At 38.3% G+C, this 15,733-nt stretch overlaps 1 protein-coding gene across 1 annotated transcript in view; it reads left to right on the top strand.

Annotated features, from left to right (window-relative positions):
- The window catches only part of GTF2F2 (general transcription factor IIF subunit 2), an 81,377-nt gene that overhangs the window by 27,667 nt on the left and 37,977 nt on the right, over positions 1 to 15,733 (top strand). The window contains exon 6 of the mRNA XM_005487322.4: positions 8,014 to 8,095. Coding sequence (XP_005487379.1) covers positions 8,014 to 8,095 — 82 coding nt within the window. The remainder of the gene's footprint in view (positions 1 to 8,013; positions 8,096 to 15,733) is intronic.

Raw genomic sequence — 15,733 nt, 5'->3', positions numbered from 1 at the left:
TCAGTTGGTTCTTTCTCGATAGGAAAACTCAGCTGCCCTGTGGAACAAAGGGCTTGTGTGCCTACAGATAGCTTTGAACATCTCATAACACCATAGCTTAGCAACACTGGGGTACAGACAGGCAGAAACATCGGCACAGCACACTGAAATCAAATGCCTGTCTTCTCTCCTGTACTTTGAGCCTCTCCATTGCCTCTTAGAAAAAGATTTCCCCTTTAAACATTTGCAGTTTGGAGCAGGAAAGGAAAAGCTCTCCACAAATCTCAATGGGCGTTTCCTTGGGGAGTGGACAGATGGGAGCCACTGCATGCATTCCCCAGCACGGGTGGGAGCAAAGGCTTTCCTTAGGTTAGACCTGGAGAGGAGGAGGTTCCATCTTTGTCAATATGTATTTTTCACTTCAGAGAGAGATGTCCTGCTTTGTCTGACTAGCAGTGGAAAGGCAGATTATTTCTCTGTAAATTCTTCTGCTCTGTTTCTAAGTATCTTATTCCTACTGCTCCCACTGTCTGTAAGGTTGTTTATTGATACCACAGAGTAATCACTGTACTGTTTTATTATTTGGAAACTGACTCTAGTGAAAATAAATGTTTTTCTCTCACTCTTCTCATTGCCAGGGTATCCTGTCCCTAGCACTAAATGCACTAAATTTTTCTGCTGCTGTATATGATATATTAAGCAGGTATTATTAATTAGGTTTGATTTACCACGAATTAGTAATGGTTTTATTTTTAACTCTTTGATGCTATGGATATGTTTAACATAACTTCAGTCTGAGATTTGAATCAGTTTCTAATTTTTAAACATTTGATCTTTTTTTCAAGATTAACTCCTTTCACTAATTACTAAGGTGTTCAAGTTACTGAATTAGTAATTGAGAAAATGAAAAAGCCAATTAGTTTCAAGTAATTTTTTTTTTCCTTTACAGGAGACATTAATTCAAATTTATTTTATTGTCAAGTGATGGAAAATTCACTTAATGTGCTTAGATTGTGCATAACTAAAATATTGAACCATCTTATTGTTTGTTAAACCTTAAGAGAATCATTGGTCGTTCTTTCATCTCACACAGTGAACTTGAAATATTTTGAAGCTGAGCTAGGAGCATCCTGGTACAAGTGACTAGAGATTTCCAAGGAGAGAAGGGATTTGTAAAAGACAAGAAATTTTCCATGTCCAGTTAAACTGTCTACATTTTAACAGACAGAATTTACAGAGCAGTGTGTGTTCTCTTTTCATCATCTTCTCAATGTTCTAGCACTTGCAACTGATATTTTCCACTTTTGTGAACAAGTAAGTATTCTTTAAAAGATCATGCAAAATCATTTTAGTGGTTTGTATGATAAAATATTCAAAATGGATTTGGTGTGGAAAATATACTCTGTGGAGTTCATGAATATTTACACTTAAACCTTTGAGAGTTGAAAAATTTAGAGCTGCTGTAAAATTTTCATCCCCACAAACCCATGTAGCTTTATTTCACTGCAGCTGACAGTCATCTGTAACACAAAACTAAAGCCTGGCATTTCTCAGTGAAAATTTTCTACTTTATGTGCCATACTACAAGAGTTTCTTAAAAAGTCTTGTAATTCTTCCTTTGCACTTGGTTATACATATGGTATTGTAGTGCATGTAATTTTAATGGGGTGGTTTCATATAACTTACTGTTTTTTGAAGGTATAGCTATGCTGGATTTCCTTTTTTCTGTACTTTTGTCCATGCACTGAAAGACCATCCAAAAGTTCATTTTGGCAAAGATACAGAAATATTTCTTGCAATCAAGTTAGAGACTTTGACCATTTTTGTCCTCTGGGAGTCTTTTGTGTTGTGTGCCAGTCAGTTTGTGATAGCTGAGATGTGCCAAGTGCATCCCAGATCTTCTTGCTTCCCACTTGGGTTGAAATGGAGGAGCTTGCTGCTGGATGGTTTCCCCTGTTGTCAGTGAACTGTTTCTGCCCTATCCAACTGAAGTGTTCTGTTTACAGTGTGGGGTAGCAATCCTGAAGTGACTGCTGCTTCACAAACTTTTAGTGTCACCTGTATGCTGGGTTTGCTGTTGAAGTAGGGAGTAGTGCTGGAATCCAGCCATTGAAAGGATGTTGTTTTGGTTTCAGATTAAGTCAGGAAACACACTGAGCACTCTTGTGCACACTCAGGAGAGTGACTGTAGTAGTAGTACTCCCTTCCCAAGTTATACACACTTTGGGTTGCAGCAGAAGGGCAATCCACAGAGATTTCCAGGTTCTCACTCAGACAAGCTGTCCTGGAGACAGTGAAAATTCAGTGCTGGGGTCTAGCAGCTGCACAGAAAAACAAAACTTAGGAGAAGGGGGCTAGGCATCTGCCCCTCCTTCTGCCCTACATGTTTCCTTTTGGAAAATAAGTTCACTCTCACTCAACTTCACCCTCTTCCTGAACCTCCTGGTCTGTAAGCTTGAGCATGCCATGGAACTGAGGATTCGGGACCAGAACACACCACGGAAAAGTTGGTGCTTTCCCAGTGGTTCAGCTTACTTGCCTATCCAAAGAACATCAGCTTTACTGACAGTCAGTAAAAATAACCTGGGTTACAGAAACCAGCTAAGTTTTTTATTAGAGTACAAAAGAATATGAGGAAAATTCTCAGCTATAGGAGGGAGAGAAATTTAGAAGTGTATTAGGAAGCCATGCTAATGCAATCTGTTAGAGTTATTGAGGCAGTTTGCTAGTCATTTAATGTCATAACACAGAAAATTGTCCACATTGTTGGACAGTTAGATCATTCAGTAGCTCCTGTCTCACAGTGTTGGTAGCATAGAAATTCTCATTTCAAAAATATCTCCAGATGTTGATTAGCAGCTATTGAAGACAAGCTCTACATAGTAATTAAAATTAAAGATTTTCAAACCAACAAGTCTTAATAATTTGCATTCAAGAGTTTCTAAAAGGCTGTCTAAGAAACTGTCAAAGTTGCTGTTGATATTTTTAATAATTTTTGAGCACTGCAATTCTAAAAGACTGGAAAAGCAAATGCTGTGCCAATATCTGAAAGATTAATTAGATGAGACAGGTATTTAAATATGAAAAGATACTGTGTGAAGAATGATAAAATATCTCCTTTGGAAATCAATCAGTTAAACATCAGTTAAAAATTAAGGGAGAGTAATATAATGCTAATCAATGTGTGGAGAGAAAATGGGTGGTGCCAATTTTTTTGCCCATTTTTTTAAAATTAGAATTTGTTCATCAAAGCAGGTGATACTTTTTTCTAATAAATCCTTCAGTATGTTTCATTTGTCATTTAATAGTAGAATATATACCACATGATGGCATTTGTCTTCCCAAGTAACTGTTATATGTGATACATCCCTGTCTTTATCTCAGCCCTTGAGTTTTCCAGCTTTTACCCTTCTGATTCTCTCCCTGATCCTGCTGGTGGGGCAGTGCGTGGCTGCATGGAGCTTGTTTGCTGGCTGGGGTTAAACCATGACAATGGGAAACAGCAGCCCATCTTCTAACAGCTGAGGAGCTGGAGGCACTCTGCCCACAGCCTGCCCTTCCTGCACTCTCATCTCCTTTGTCCTGCTGCCTGAGAACCATGCATCCTGAGTGTGGTCTTCTTCTCCTTTTTTCCTTGGCACCACTCACAAGGCAGAGGAGTTGGTAAGCTCCAGAACCTGACTCACGTGCTGTCAAGTCTGGCTGTGAGAGACAATATCTCAGGAAAGACATACATGAACTGGCCTTTCTCAGGCTAATAAGAATGATTAAGAAGCTGAAGAATTGGCATTATGGAAGGTTCAAGAAAACATGATTTATTTCTATTAGGCTTGATAAAGGTGAAGACTGTGTAAGTGCTTGGATGGGCAGAAATGCTTTCCTAGCAGGCCCTTCGGCTCAGCAGTCAATGGTCCAATAAGACAGTGGCTGGAAATAGAAGCTGTGTGCGCTCAGACTAGAAGATTGATACATTAAAATCTCCAAATCAGTCCATCTCTCTCTCTCTAAAAACTGCAACAAGCCAACCCCTATCAGACCATCTACTGCACAATTCCAGTAAATTTCTCCTGCTTGTTTATTAACATTGGCTTAAGTGTTTCTGTCATATTCTGTTCTTTGAAAATGATTGTCAGCAGGATTCCAAGCTGGAATGTGTCTCTCCCAGCATATCTATCATCTCACTGAGACAATAGTTGAAATTACTTTATGAATTGGCACTGGGGCATTCAGGCAGGGAGGTCAGGGTGAGCATGCATTTGGCAGCTAATGATGAACGTATGGGTTCTGTGGAGGAGCCTGTCTGGAGCTGCACTATGAGGGTACTTTGTACCTGCCAACACATGTTGGGCATTTGAGAGTGTGAGACTCTTGGGAAAATGTCTTATTTTCCCTTCTCATCACTGATCTCAGCTAGTCTTTCAGACCTATTTATTTACTTTGTACTATCTACTTTGAGTAGGTGTTTTTAACAGGAAGCTACCAGTTCCATGCCTTATTCATCCATCACCTCCGAAGCTGATGTGACTATGGAAATGTCAAGGCAGATGTGCAGCGTTTTGGATATCTTTTCATTGCATCTTTCGTCCTGCAACAGTTAAAGACAGACCCAAGTCTCTGAATTTGAGTTTGGTGCATGAGGTCTAAGTAGGCTACAAAGGGAATAAAAACTGTGTTCCCTGGAGGTTTGCCTGTATCTTTGTGTATTCTGCTAGACTCAAAGGTTGTGTTAAAATTCCAAAGAGGGTCCAAGGAAAGTGGGACATAAGCCTTGGTGTTTGGACAGTGGATAGTCTTAGACAGCAGACAACCTTAGCTGCAAGGTGGTGTTTGGGAGACAGCCTTGTACATTAAGTGATTGGAACATTTTGTCTGGATTTGACAGCTAAAGTCAAATCTGGATCAGTGGTAATGAAAAGAGGGTATTGGCCAAGACATCAAAGACGAGATACCAGAGAAGTTGTGATTCCCTAGCCCTGACAGTGTTAAAGGACAGTTTGGATGGGGCTTTGTGCGACCTGGTCTAGTGGAAGGTATTCCTGGCCATGACAGGGGGGTTGGAACTGAGTGATTTTTAAGGCTCTCTCTAACCCAAACTATTATGTGATTCTGTGGTCATATTAAGGATAAACATGTTTAATTGGCACATTCATTTTCTAAATAGTTAGTGGGTAGGAAGTCTCTGCTTTACTGATCCTGATCCTTGAAACTTTAAAATCATGTGAAAATTGTGCAAGGTGCAGGGAGATTGATAGTGACATGTCAATGTTCAGGCAGCTGGGTTAGATGGTTCAGATGAATATAGGTTAACTAGCCTTGAAACCTGTACCATAGAAGAGAGCAGAAAAATTGTTATGGTGTTCAAGAGGTATCTAAGATTGGAAATGTAATGAATGCTAGCAAACATGGCTTTATGTAAAGTTTTTCTGGTACAATAAACCTAATTTTATTTGTTTTGAAGATTATGTGTTTAAAGTAACAGCACATTTGCAGCCTGCCTAGCATTTCCTATTGCACATAGTCTAGATCCTTGTGACATTCTGATTTGTATTAAAAAATAAACTAAAACAAGCACAGAACAAGATTAAAAACTATCTGACAATTATCAGAAAGGAATTATGAGTAGGAAGCCTCTTGAGTTGTAGTTTGAAGGGCTTACTCCAGGACAACAGTGGTGAGAATCACTGCTTATAAAATGTGTTGTGATTGACACAAATGCAGGTCAGCCAGTGAGTAACTATGACAGGACTGTCATAGTGTGACTGGGATTGCTTAATTCACAGAATCTGTTTTAAAGACAATGTGTTTTCACCAAACCAAAGGCAATTATACACCTAGGCAATGCAGAGCCCATAGATAAAATGCGAGGCTTAGAAAAGACGCAGAATAGTTGTGTTAGTAATATAATAGCCAGTTAGTAATATAATACCCATACCCCCAGAACTTGGTTTTTAGAGACAAATGATCTTAACTCATTTAGCCATCTAAGCATAAAGCAGTCATGGGACACAGACACCGTGTGCACCCTCCTCCAAAAACACCTACCAAAAAAAACCACTGGGAAATAATTTAATTCTAAAAGAGATGGGACCATTTTTTCCCCTGACAGTCTCTCTTCCTCCCTCTCTGCTGAATTCATAGATTCTGAATAACATTCAGATGGCTCAAGTGAGGTGAGAGAAATTCCAGCTCCTGTGTCTGTTATTTTACTTCCATGTATGATTTTCATAAAATCAGTTCAGTAGTATTACGTCTGGTTTCTGGTCTCTGTTGTCTTAAAGCATCATTTCGAGATTGAAAAGGTGCAAATAAGAAATCCCAGACTGATTTAAGCCTGGCAAAAATATCTTGTAATGGGATAATGCATGAGCTTAAATTGGTTCATTTATTGAAAAGGTGATTGAGAAGCAGGTTGATAATGATTTGTAAGTACTTTCAAAGGGAGAAAACAGTAGGTACTGAAAGACTCTTTACCATAGTATAGAAAGTCATGAGAAGAACCAACTGCTAGAAGCTGAAGCCAAATTCTTATTAGAAATTAAGCAGCAATATTAGTACCATTTAAGCCACAAATAAGTTACTAGTTTCTGTAAAGAAGAAAAACCATACAATTTTTCTGTCTGTGATACATAGGAAGTCAGGCAAATCTTCCAAGTTCTGTCTTTTGATCATTAAGCTGGGAATCTACAAAATCACATGTGTTTAAAAACAAATTTTCTTCTATTTCATTCAAACCTATCTGAAAAAATATGGCTTTCTTACTGGTTTCAAAGATTTAGTTTGAATCAATCCAATAAATTTTAGATTAAATAATTTAAAACTTCATGATGTCTAAGTAATAGTTTCTGGCATTATTCAGGGAGAGCAGACTTAGATGTGTGGATGTAGTAATATTTCAGTCTATAAGGTGATAGGAAATCCAGAGGTGTCTCAGTGTGCCTTGTGTTACTTGGACATCAGTATTTCTAAGTGTTTCTGTCACCTTCTGTAACATTGCTAGCAGAAGGTGGCAATGACAGTGTAGTGCTCTTGGAAGGACATTTTAATACTGAGAGCTAGTCAAGCCTTTAAAACTCATCCTTTCTTGTAATGCAAGGCTGTTCCAGAGGTGTTTGTTTAACACAAATTGTGCTGGCTATGCCCAAAACAGACGGATTAATTGACATGCCCTCCTCCCACATCCACACATCATGCACTAGAACATCATAGTAGAAGTGAAGAAATTTGCCCACCATCACTTCTCTCTTCATTTCTACATTAAGTTGCTTTTAATTTTGGGGTTTACCTACCTTTATGGTGTAGGCTGGTACTGCTCTGTTAGTCATCGTTGCTTTAGGCAAAAGGTGGTCATGTGGGGTAGCAAAGTGACTTTGTGGTGAATGTACAGAGAGGAGTATTACCTAAATACATGTATGTGGTGTCCTAGATTACTGACTGAAAGCTTTTACTTCTTTTCCCTGACTGTTACCATCCTCTTGTATTATTACTTTTTTTGCATTGTGTTCCTTCAATATACTTTTAAAAAAAAATTTTAACAAGAGGAAAATGTGGTACTGTTTTCCTGAGTATAAGAATAAAATTAGCTTTTGCTTTATCTTCCACTAATTTTTGGTACTTTGATTATTGGATTCTCTTTGTAGTTTATTTTTTTCACAATCACTGATTGTATTAATTGCCCATTTACAAAAAAATTCCTAGATAATACTCTGAGTGCAACATCTAGAGAAAGGAGTTACAATCTCTTATTTAAAATTTGATCTCTGTGATTCATTCTTAATATGTAAAACATCTGAAGGCAAAACAAGGAAGTCTAGGGTATTCCAGCTGTGCAAACATGTTTTTACTGCTTATTTCTTTGGTGTCTGAATAGCAGAGATTTTAGAGCCTCATTTGAGAACTTAGAATTATGTTATATTTTGTAAATTCTTAATTAGTGAAAAATAATTAAAATGCTGACCATCTTGGTGGATCTTATTTTCATGTCCAGGTGGATCTTATTTTCATGTCCAGTTTTACTTCATTTTCTTTTCATTCTAGATAAACTTGCCTTGGAAGGAATAGTGGTGCAACGCGCTGAATGCAGACCTGCAGCTAGTGAAAATTATATGAAGCTGAAAAGGTAGGAGTCCTTCATAACAAATGATATGTGATATCTGACTTTGGTGCTTTTATTATTGCCTTACCAGGAAAGGGTGATTTCAGTATTATCATGGTCTTACACCAGATCTACACAGGATCAGAACTGATCTTACTTTTGGGGTGCATTTACTGTAGGGAGGGAGTGAAGGCTGCTGTGGGTGTTGTATCTCCCTCTGGTTTTGTCTGGTGGGATGATGCAGACTTCTGCATCCATTCACATGCAAATGTCTTACTAGAGCACATGTACCTTACCTTTTCATATTTGAACATATGACTGTATTCAAATGTGATTCAAGCTGAATTTCCTGAGACTTCAGGGATTACATCGGTCTGCTTGGGGTGCACTTCTTGAGTGTGGGTTTCTGTGAATCACCCAAGTTTAATTCCACTTTACACTGTGCCATGCTAGACAAAAAGTATCTCTGAAAAGACATTTAAAATGTCCAAAGTAGGAAAGAGTTTCTGGAGAAGTGCTGGACCTAAACTGGCATGGTTCTTAAAAAAGGTAGTGACTGAAAATGCCAGAAGTAGCATGGAAACCACAACACACACATTTAACAAGATCATTTAGTGACTTCTGAAAATTTAAGCAAATATCTCTAGAATTTACCATGTGATTCATATATCTTATGGGTAATTAACTTGATGATGTTCTCTAGTAATCAGATTTGGGATTGAATTGTGCCTTATGTTAAGTCCATCTTTATATATTTTAAGTATGTATATTAATTTTTTCTGAATAGAGAAATTCAAAGCAGGAAATTTCAGGAAGAGAATTATCTGTGACTGGTTTTAAAGTTGTCAAAAGAAACATAAAATGCAAAGTGATGTTTTTCTCTGATTCTTGATCTGATTTCTATGTATCATATACATTTTCAGTGTCTTGTATTTTATTAACCTTCTCTGTCATCTAAATTGTGCCAGTATTTCCTTACAGAGTTCATTCAGTTTTGACATTTTTTGACATTTTATGTTCTAGCTGTTGGAAATTAGTACCATAAGTTTGTTCCTGTACAGTGAACTACTTAATTTCAGACTGAGTTCTACGATTGCTGTCATGGTTTTTGTCATCAGCAGGAAATGGAGATGAGGCAAATGTAATGTTATAGAAAAGGACTCATTTCAATCTGGCAATTTTAAATATACATGAATATAGAATATAAGATGTATTTGCTTCATACTTGTTCTAATCACAGGTTTCCTGATCCAAGTGCTTTTTTGCATTTTATACATAGTTGATCAGATAAGCTTCTTCTGCTAAGGCCACAGAAGGAGACCAAAACAGAACTGATAGCTTTAATTAAGTACTACCCAAACTTTGAATTTTTCAGCGTTCTACTTTCTGTCACACATGCATGGATGCATCCCCTCCTGGTATTCAGTTTTGTCATGTTCTGCTCCTATAGGAGCAACAGAAGTACAAACACAAAAGCACATTTTGTCTCTGAAAACATTGGCAGGTGAAAACAATGGTACCGTCGTTTTTTCCTTCCTCTAGAAAAATTGTCAGGCTGTGTATTCCTACTTTCTAACTTCACATGTTGTTAAAGATTTTTTTGCTTTCTACCAAGAAGTTAAAAAAATAGTCTGATCTGCTGAGAATCAGCATGAGATTTAGCACATCTAGCAGTCACAGCCTCAGAAGGAGTTGGTTTATATCCAAATACTGAATCTGGTATTTGAGTAGTAGGATCTAACTTTCCACTCCCTTGATGCTCTCCCACCCTCAACATGCTACAGTCTGTACATAAAAAAAGGTGACAGCATTAAAGATAAAGCACATACATTTTAGAGCTGTGTTATATTAAATCATTTTGTTCATTTTTCCATTTACTGTTGTGCTTTATATGAGACAGACTCTTCAAAGATGGAATTTAAAATATTGATAAAACAGCAAGTCTATTGTGTAGGCTTTGAGTGCTGTAATACTAAGTTGAGTTGGGAAGGAAGTAAAATTAAAAGATAAATGCAGTAGCTTCAAATGTTTAAGATCTAGAAAATGGAGCTGCCGACTCTCAAAATCTGTAATCACTTTTTTCTGAGAGCTGGCAGTAACCAAAAAGGATGATATACTTCCTGGTATTAAATGCAGATAGGGATCCCCTCTATTTTGCCATCTGCGTCTGAGTCGATGAGATCAGCTGATGGATGCCTGGCGTGGCATTGGTCTCCTTGCTGCTCTGCAGAGTTTCAGTGTAAGGATGAAGCCATGGCCTTGTGATGGGCTTGCTGGCAGTTCAGTGGGAGATAACGTGACGTGTGGGTTTAAGGATGGATGATGAAACTGCAGAAGCTGGTGACATGTGTGAGTGAAAATGTTAACAAATGTAGTAGTCGGGTGGGTTTCCTCCCGGCTTTTGATTTGATTACAGAAAGGATGGGGATGGCTGATGTTCACAACACATTGAATACAAGGTACAAATATGTGTCTAGGGATAGCTACTCCCTAACTAAGGTAAAACAGAGGCTGTGTGACCACTTGGTATTCCATTTTGCAAGTTTTGTTGTCATTAGATTTATTTTAATTTTTTCCATTTTCCTGAACTTCACATTCTAGAAGAGGGACAAATACCATGAAACTCCCTCTATCCTGCTCTAGTAAACCTTTCTGCTATTGAACTTCTTGCAAAATTTTTATTAGCAGTGTATTTCTTCATAGCATCTTAATGATTGGTTTTACATTTGCTGTTATTGAGGCTAGCTGAAAAATAATATATGTGGTTTCCAAGCACCTGTCATGATTTCTGTCTTGTGGGAGTGGATCTCATGATCCCATTTAAAAATATTTGGACTGTGTGGGGGAAAAAGTAGGCAGGCCATTCCTAACTGCAGTCAGTTTTGCTGTGCAGTATCACAGAAGATGCTGTGCCTACACTATTGTACGATAGTTCCCTTCTTGCCCCATGGAGCCTGTCAGACAGTGGGGGCACATGTGAACTGTGGCAGCAGTGTGTGTGTCACAGGTGGGGGTCACACACATGGCTCACTGTGCAGCACACTCTGTATTTGCACCAGCCTTGTGCCCCCACCGTCCATGTCACCCAGGTCCAGGTTGCCTTTCCTTTCTGTCAGGCTGCCTTAGGCAGGCTCCACATCCTCCCTGGCCAGTCCCACACAAACCATACTGTTTTCTTACTGTAGTCAGCTTTCCACCATGAGGATGCATGGTCTGAGCCTTAATTTTGTCCTTCTGAGGCTTAAGAGATTTTAATTTTGTGATTCCAATGTTTAAGCACCTTGGATTAATGACCCCTCCAAAGAGAGAGATCTTCCAAGCAGCTTGTCTGCACTGGGAAACATGGGGCACAGGAAGAGAGGAGTTATCCAGACATTCAGGATCACTTCAGGGTTCAGATTACTTGACAGGAGACGAGAATACACTTTTGATGCTCCAAAGGAGTGTTTGCTATTCATAAAAGAGGGAAAATGGAGGGCTGGGGTTGTGCAGGGGGGAAAAGAGAGGTATAAAACATTCTTTTCTTATTTTTTTAAATACACCTTCTAGCATATTAATTATATTGTTTATGGAAACTGATACTTTCTTGAATTTTGGGAGACATCATTAATCTGATCGCTGGATCTCAGTTTCCTTCTTTTTGTAATGCCTGGAGACAGAGGATAAAAATGTAGGCTTTGCAGGCTGACTTATGATTTTTCTTTTGTTTTACCTTAAAATGGCTTCATTGCAGCATGGTATGAAATTTGCCTTCTTTCTGTATTTTAAATGTCATCATGCCAGATCAATATTACTCAAGCCATATCATTGTAGCCAATATCACTGTAGCCATCTCAGATTCTTTCTACCACATTACCTGTTTCTATCCTTGCACTGGTCCTCACCTCCATTCTCTTCATCCCTCTGATCGTAGCAAACTCTCTTCTTCCCCAAATCTTTCTCAGTCCCCCTTTCCCATTTCTGCTTCTCCATTTCCTCATAGAAAACCAATATTTTTAAAAATATTTAGGCCACATCAGTATCTTATACATTTCATTTTAAGGTAAAGTTGAGAAGAAAAAAATCTCTGAGAGCGACTCCTGCAAAGCTCCAATTCAGACTGATGTGGTCAAGTTGAGTAGCTACAGAAAGGTCTCTAGGACTGCTCAGGTCCTCTGCACTGGGGTGGCTGGGCAGCAGACTCACAGTTCTCAGAGGGGGTTTTGAAGGCACATGTGAAGTTCAGCTCAAGCAGTTGATGAATTGTGTGACATGTTTGTTAGCACTTTGCAACAGTGGAGAATGGCAGGCAAAAAAGGATTAATTCAGTGCCCTTGTTTCATTCTCAAATGTGATGCTGAAATGCTGGTCACCTTTCACAATGGCTTTTGGAATACTCTGGTTTGACTATACCTAACCTGAGTTACTGAAGTGTCACAAACCATACACCAAGTGAAAAAAGAGAAGGAGTCCTAGGATTATCAAAAGCCTAGAAGAGCCAACATTTAACACTGCAACAAGGGTTGTAATCCCTATAGCTCTCTTAAGTAATTTTGAAATATGTCTTGAAGTGTCATTAGTGAAAATAGCGGTTGCCAATATGACAGCTTATAACAAGGCCGCAAGAATTTTGTGTATCTTCTTGCTTTTTCTTGTAAGAGTTTTCTACAGAGAATATATTGAAAGTCCTTATAAAAGCTGCTGGAAGAAACATGCATAATAGACTTTTAGGAGTAATGGGTTGTAAAACATTCTAGAATAATGAACTTCCACATTTGAAAAGTCATATTTCTTTACAACCATATTATGGAGGCCTCTTGAGGTCCTGAAGCTTCGTGTTCTAGGTCAAGTAAGTGGAATTAAATTAATGCAGATGAGATGCTCACTTTTTTCTAAAAAGTACTGAGAGAGTTTTGACTGACTGACAGTTCAGTATATTGCTGAAAATGAGCATTATGCCAGGGGTTTGGGGGTTTTTTTTGATTGGGGTTGTTTAGGGTTTTTTCCTTTTTTTCCCCCCCACAAATACTTCCCACTAGCAGAAGAACATGAGTCATTTGACCACCATGCCACTTCCTTATATTCTTGGAGATATACTTAGTTGGCTATGAATTCCTTTCCAAAGTACATGAGTATGCATACATCTGTGCATTTTCCACAAAGGCTGACACGCTGCACAAATGCTGCTCAGTTTGTTTGAGGTGGGAGCCAATTTTATGCAGGGCTGAGATTGCATCTGCCTGTCAATCAATGCAACCTTGATTTTTCAAGTATCAAAGATCAGTTTCTCTGGCTTGAGGTAAGATTCAGCATAGTAAAAAACCACATTCCTAGGGTGTTTTAGTTACTCATCAAGTACAAAAAATATATATTTTGTTCATATGATAGAGTATTTCCAATCACAGTTTTCCCTGAAGAGTTATGTGCACTTTGTAAAAAATTAATTTTAATCATGTTCATGTAGGTTTAAGCTGTACTACTAAGATATGTATTTAATATGATTCTTGTGTTCCTGGGCACCCACCAGTTTTTAAGAAATCAAGCAAATAACACTCTAATTGTGAACAATTGGACTGTAACAGTAACAGACACACTTCAGTATGAGTGTTGCTTTTGTTTGTTTCCTATATATTTATTTGTGATCTTAGACTCTTTTCACTGTCCTATGTCCTTTTCATTTTGTCTGTTGTTTTTTGTTGTTTTTACAAGTGGTGTTCTGAGACTGGATTTTAATAGGCCTTTTATATTATCATGCTTTTTTGTTCAGTGATATGAAAAAGGTTGTAATTTTGGTCGTTGCTTCCGGCCATTATAATGATACTAATAAATAAGGCATAGCCTATTGTTGGTAATGCAGCAGGTATTTTATCGTGTTTCTGTTAAATCTGCAGCTGGATGCAGAAGGTTAATATGTTCTTTCCACTCCATTGTACTGTTCAGCTTCTTGTAGCCAAGTGTATTCGGGCTAATCTGAGGGGGGTTGGGCAGGGGGGAAGAGGCATAAAAGTGGGTTTTTTTTAATACACTTTTTAGCATATAAATTATATTGGTTATGGAAACTGATACTTTCTTAAATTTTGGGAGATACCATTGATCTGGTCGCTGGATCTGTTTCCTTTTTATTTTTTTGTAAAAGTCTGGGGACAGAATAAAAAATGTAGGCTTTGCAGACTGACTTACAATTCTTCTTGTGTTTTATCTTAAAATGGCTTCATTAGAGCATGACCTGAGATTTGCCTTATTTCTGTTTTTTAAGTATCATAATTTCCAGGTGAGAGTTACAGAATCACAGAATGGTTGAGGTGGGAAGGGACCTCTGGAAGTCATCTGGTCCAAACACTCCTGCTCAGTCAGGGCTACCTAGAGCAGTTTGCCCAAGGTTGGGTCCAGATTCCTCTGCATTTCTCTGGAACTGAAATAGCTTCTGAATAGAGAGCATAGTAAATGTGTTCTGTGCCTTTTTTAGAAAGGTATGTTGTTGATAGAAGTCTAGCATGACGGTCATTTTCATAAAGAAGAGAGATGCTTTGGGATGAATATTTAAGAAGAGTTTATGGCAAATACTCCATGAATTTTTCCTTATACCTTGGAAGGAAATCAATTGTTGTAATTGGAGAGTTCTCATTGCTCTGGGGTTTTTTTGACATAAAGTTCATGAAACAGAGGCATTGCATTTAAGAACATATCTAGTTTGCCTTTATGGTAATTAGCAAAATAGCATCCATTTCCTTTCTATCTGCTGAAAGCACTGAGGCTAAAAATGGTCACCCTGGAGTATGTTCAGGCTTCAGTCGTAGCCAGCTTCTTCAGGCTGGAGAAAAGCCTCACTCAGTACCAGTGCTCAGCACCAGAAGTTCTGGATATTTATAATTCTAGTAAACCTTAATGTCAAGGGCACTGATTCCTTCACTTGAAACCAGAATCCTTGGTATTGTACAATGCTGGAGCTCCTTTAACCAGGGCAACAATAATTACAGAGATATCTCTGCTGCTAAGGTGCTTTCCAGATTTCAGTGAGGGACTTGTTTAGTATGTAGGAACATAACTTCTCTTCCCAGGGTAGCACATTCCTTTTCATCCTCTTTTCCATCTGTAATATGAAAGTCACACTATAGCGGGTGAAAATCTGAGAGTTCAGTTTTAACTACCATGACTGATCTGGTGTTACTGATGTAAATAAAAAAGCTCATTTCTTCATTGGTGTCAGCATTTTCTCTGTTACAGAGCTCACTGAAGCTCATAGATCTCTTACTGGCCACCATTCCAAATTCTGTAGTCATGTTGAGTACTTCCAGTGTTCTGGGTTTGCAAAACTGCTTTGGCAACTACCAGCTTGACAAGCTCAAATTTTCACAATATGTAAAATGTCAGCACCATACCACATCTTCTATTTTTAAGCTGCTTTGTTCACATACTACTGAGGATATTTGGAGTTTGTAACAGAGCAGTAGACTGGTATCGTCCAACAGTTCCCTGCTGTAAAAGAGCTCCAAAAATTCTACAGTATCATTGAGTACTAAAAGCTACCTGGTGCAGAACCAAAGACTAAAATCATTAGGTGGCAAGTTCTGTTGCTGATGTACTGATTTCCTGGCTTATCAAAACGTTTCTGAAATTTGTGAATCTACAGGAAGGCACTGAGACAGTGGTCTGAAAGGTAGCAGGGTGCACGTGTCCCTCCAA

This window comes from Zonotrichia albicollis, chromosome 2 (genome assembly GCF_047830755.1).
Source record: "Zonotrichia albicollis isolate bZonAlb1 chromosome 2, bZonAlb1.hap1, whole genome shotgun sequence".
Taxonomy (NCBI): domain Eukaryota; kingdom Metazoa; phylum Chordata; class Aves; order Passeriformes; family Passerellidae; genus Zonotrichia; species Zonotrichia albicollis.
The sequence above is the reverse complement of the archived record's forward strand: the minus strand, read 5'-3'. Positions and strand labels throughout refer to the sequence as shown.